General features: G+C 33.3%; 1 protein-coding gene across 1 annotated transcript; it reads left to right on the top strand.

Moving 5' to 3' along the window:
• Positions 1 to 6: 6 nt before the first annotated feature.
• LOC111387653 lies at positions 7 to 986 on the top strand (the record flags this gene model as incomplete). The annotated part of the gene is made up of 2 exons (XM_023012227.1): positions 7 to 641; positions 752 to 986. Coding segments are annotated over exons 1-2 (332 nt in total), but the record flags the coding sequence as incomplete, so codon positions are not given.
• Positions 987 to 1,025: the final 39 nt, after the last annotated feature.

Genomic DNA, 1,025 nt, shown 5'->3' with positions numbered 1-1,025 from the left:
TGTTCCTCTCTCTAGTTTTTGGTAACATGAAATCTCATAATTCTTTAATTTGTTTGAAATTTATTATCCATTTCAACTTGTATAGATTTTTGGATGAGCTTTTTGGAGAGCTTTGAGATTAGAGCTATAAACCAGTAACTAGTGTGCTGTGGGAGTTTTTCCCCTTTCAGCATCATAAATTTATTTACTTAAATTTCTTTTATAGAAATAATGACTAAAGAATTAATTACTTGTACAATCAGTATAAAGGTAATCGTTTACCTCTGTGTTTCCATATTTTTGTTTGTCGACTCTTCTTTGTATTGAAGTTCTGTTTCATTTTGCCGCACGATATTTTACAGACTTTATTTTCAACCTGATCTCCTTTTAGAATATGAAGAATCTTACTTTTTTCATGCTTCAATTCTGCTTAAAAACGCAAGGATGCTAAAAACCTGCATCGGAAACAGAGAGGAGTGGTTGTATATATTTCAATGATTGTTTGCTTTACATATGAAATCTTTTACTTGGGTAATCACTTAATTTTTCAAATGAGTTCTAATAAATGTGCAGGGAAGTGCCGGCTGCCAGTAGAAGAGGGAGGGGTATCCCACAATCACTTCGTGCATTTGGTCGCATTATGAGTTCTGATTCCCAGCAAGGTTGTGAAACATATTTGTATCTTTTTGTATATTGAAATGGTCTAGGAGATGATATTCCTTCCTCTAATTCAGAATGGTTTTCATAAAAAGTTTCTGATCTTAATCTACAGAATTAAATGCTTTGGCAAAGGAAGCTGAACAACATGATGGTCGGCTGGCTCGCAATCCTTTCCAGAACAAGAGAAGAGAGATTGAAGCACATCAATTGTTGCTTTCACAAATAGCTAAATTAATTGAAGAATATGATTTGTCTATCAAGGTGACAATAACTGGTTCCTCAGCTTCTTTCAGTGGGTTATCACATGGTTTTTTCCTTTTGCTCTTCTTTTGTGGTTTTGCCTCTTTGTTTCTTTTTTTACTTGGGTTTTTTTTTTTTTTTTTTTT

The sequence above is a fragment of the Olea europaea genome, unplaced genomic scaffold, assembly GCF_002742605.1.
Source record: "Olea europaea var. sylvestris unplaced genomic scaffold, O_europaea_v1 scaffold41512, whole genome shotgun sequence".
Taxonomy (NCBI): domain Eukaryota; kingdom Viridiplantae; phylum Streptophyta; class Magnoliopsida; order Lamiales; family Oleaceae; genus Olea; species Olea europaea.
This window is presented reverse-complemented; position numbering and strand designations above follow the sequence as displayed.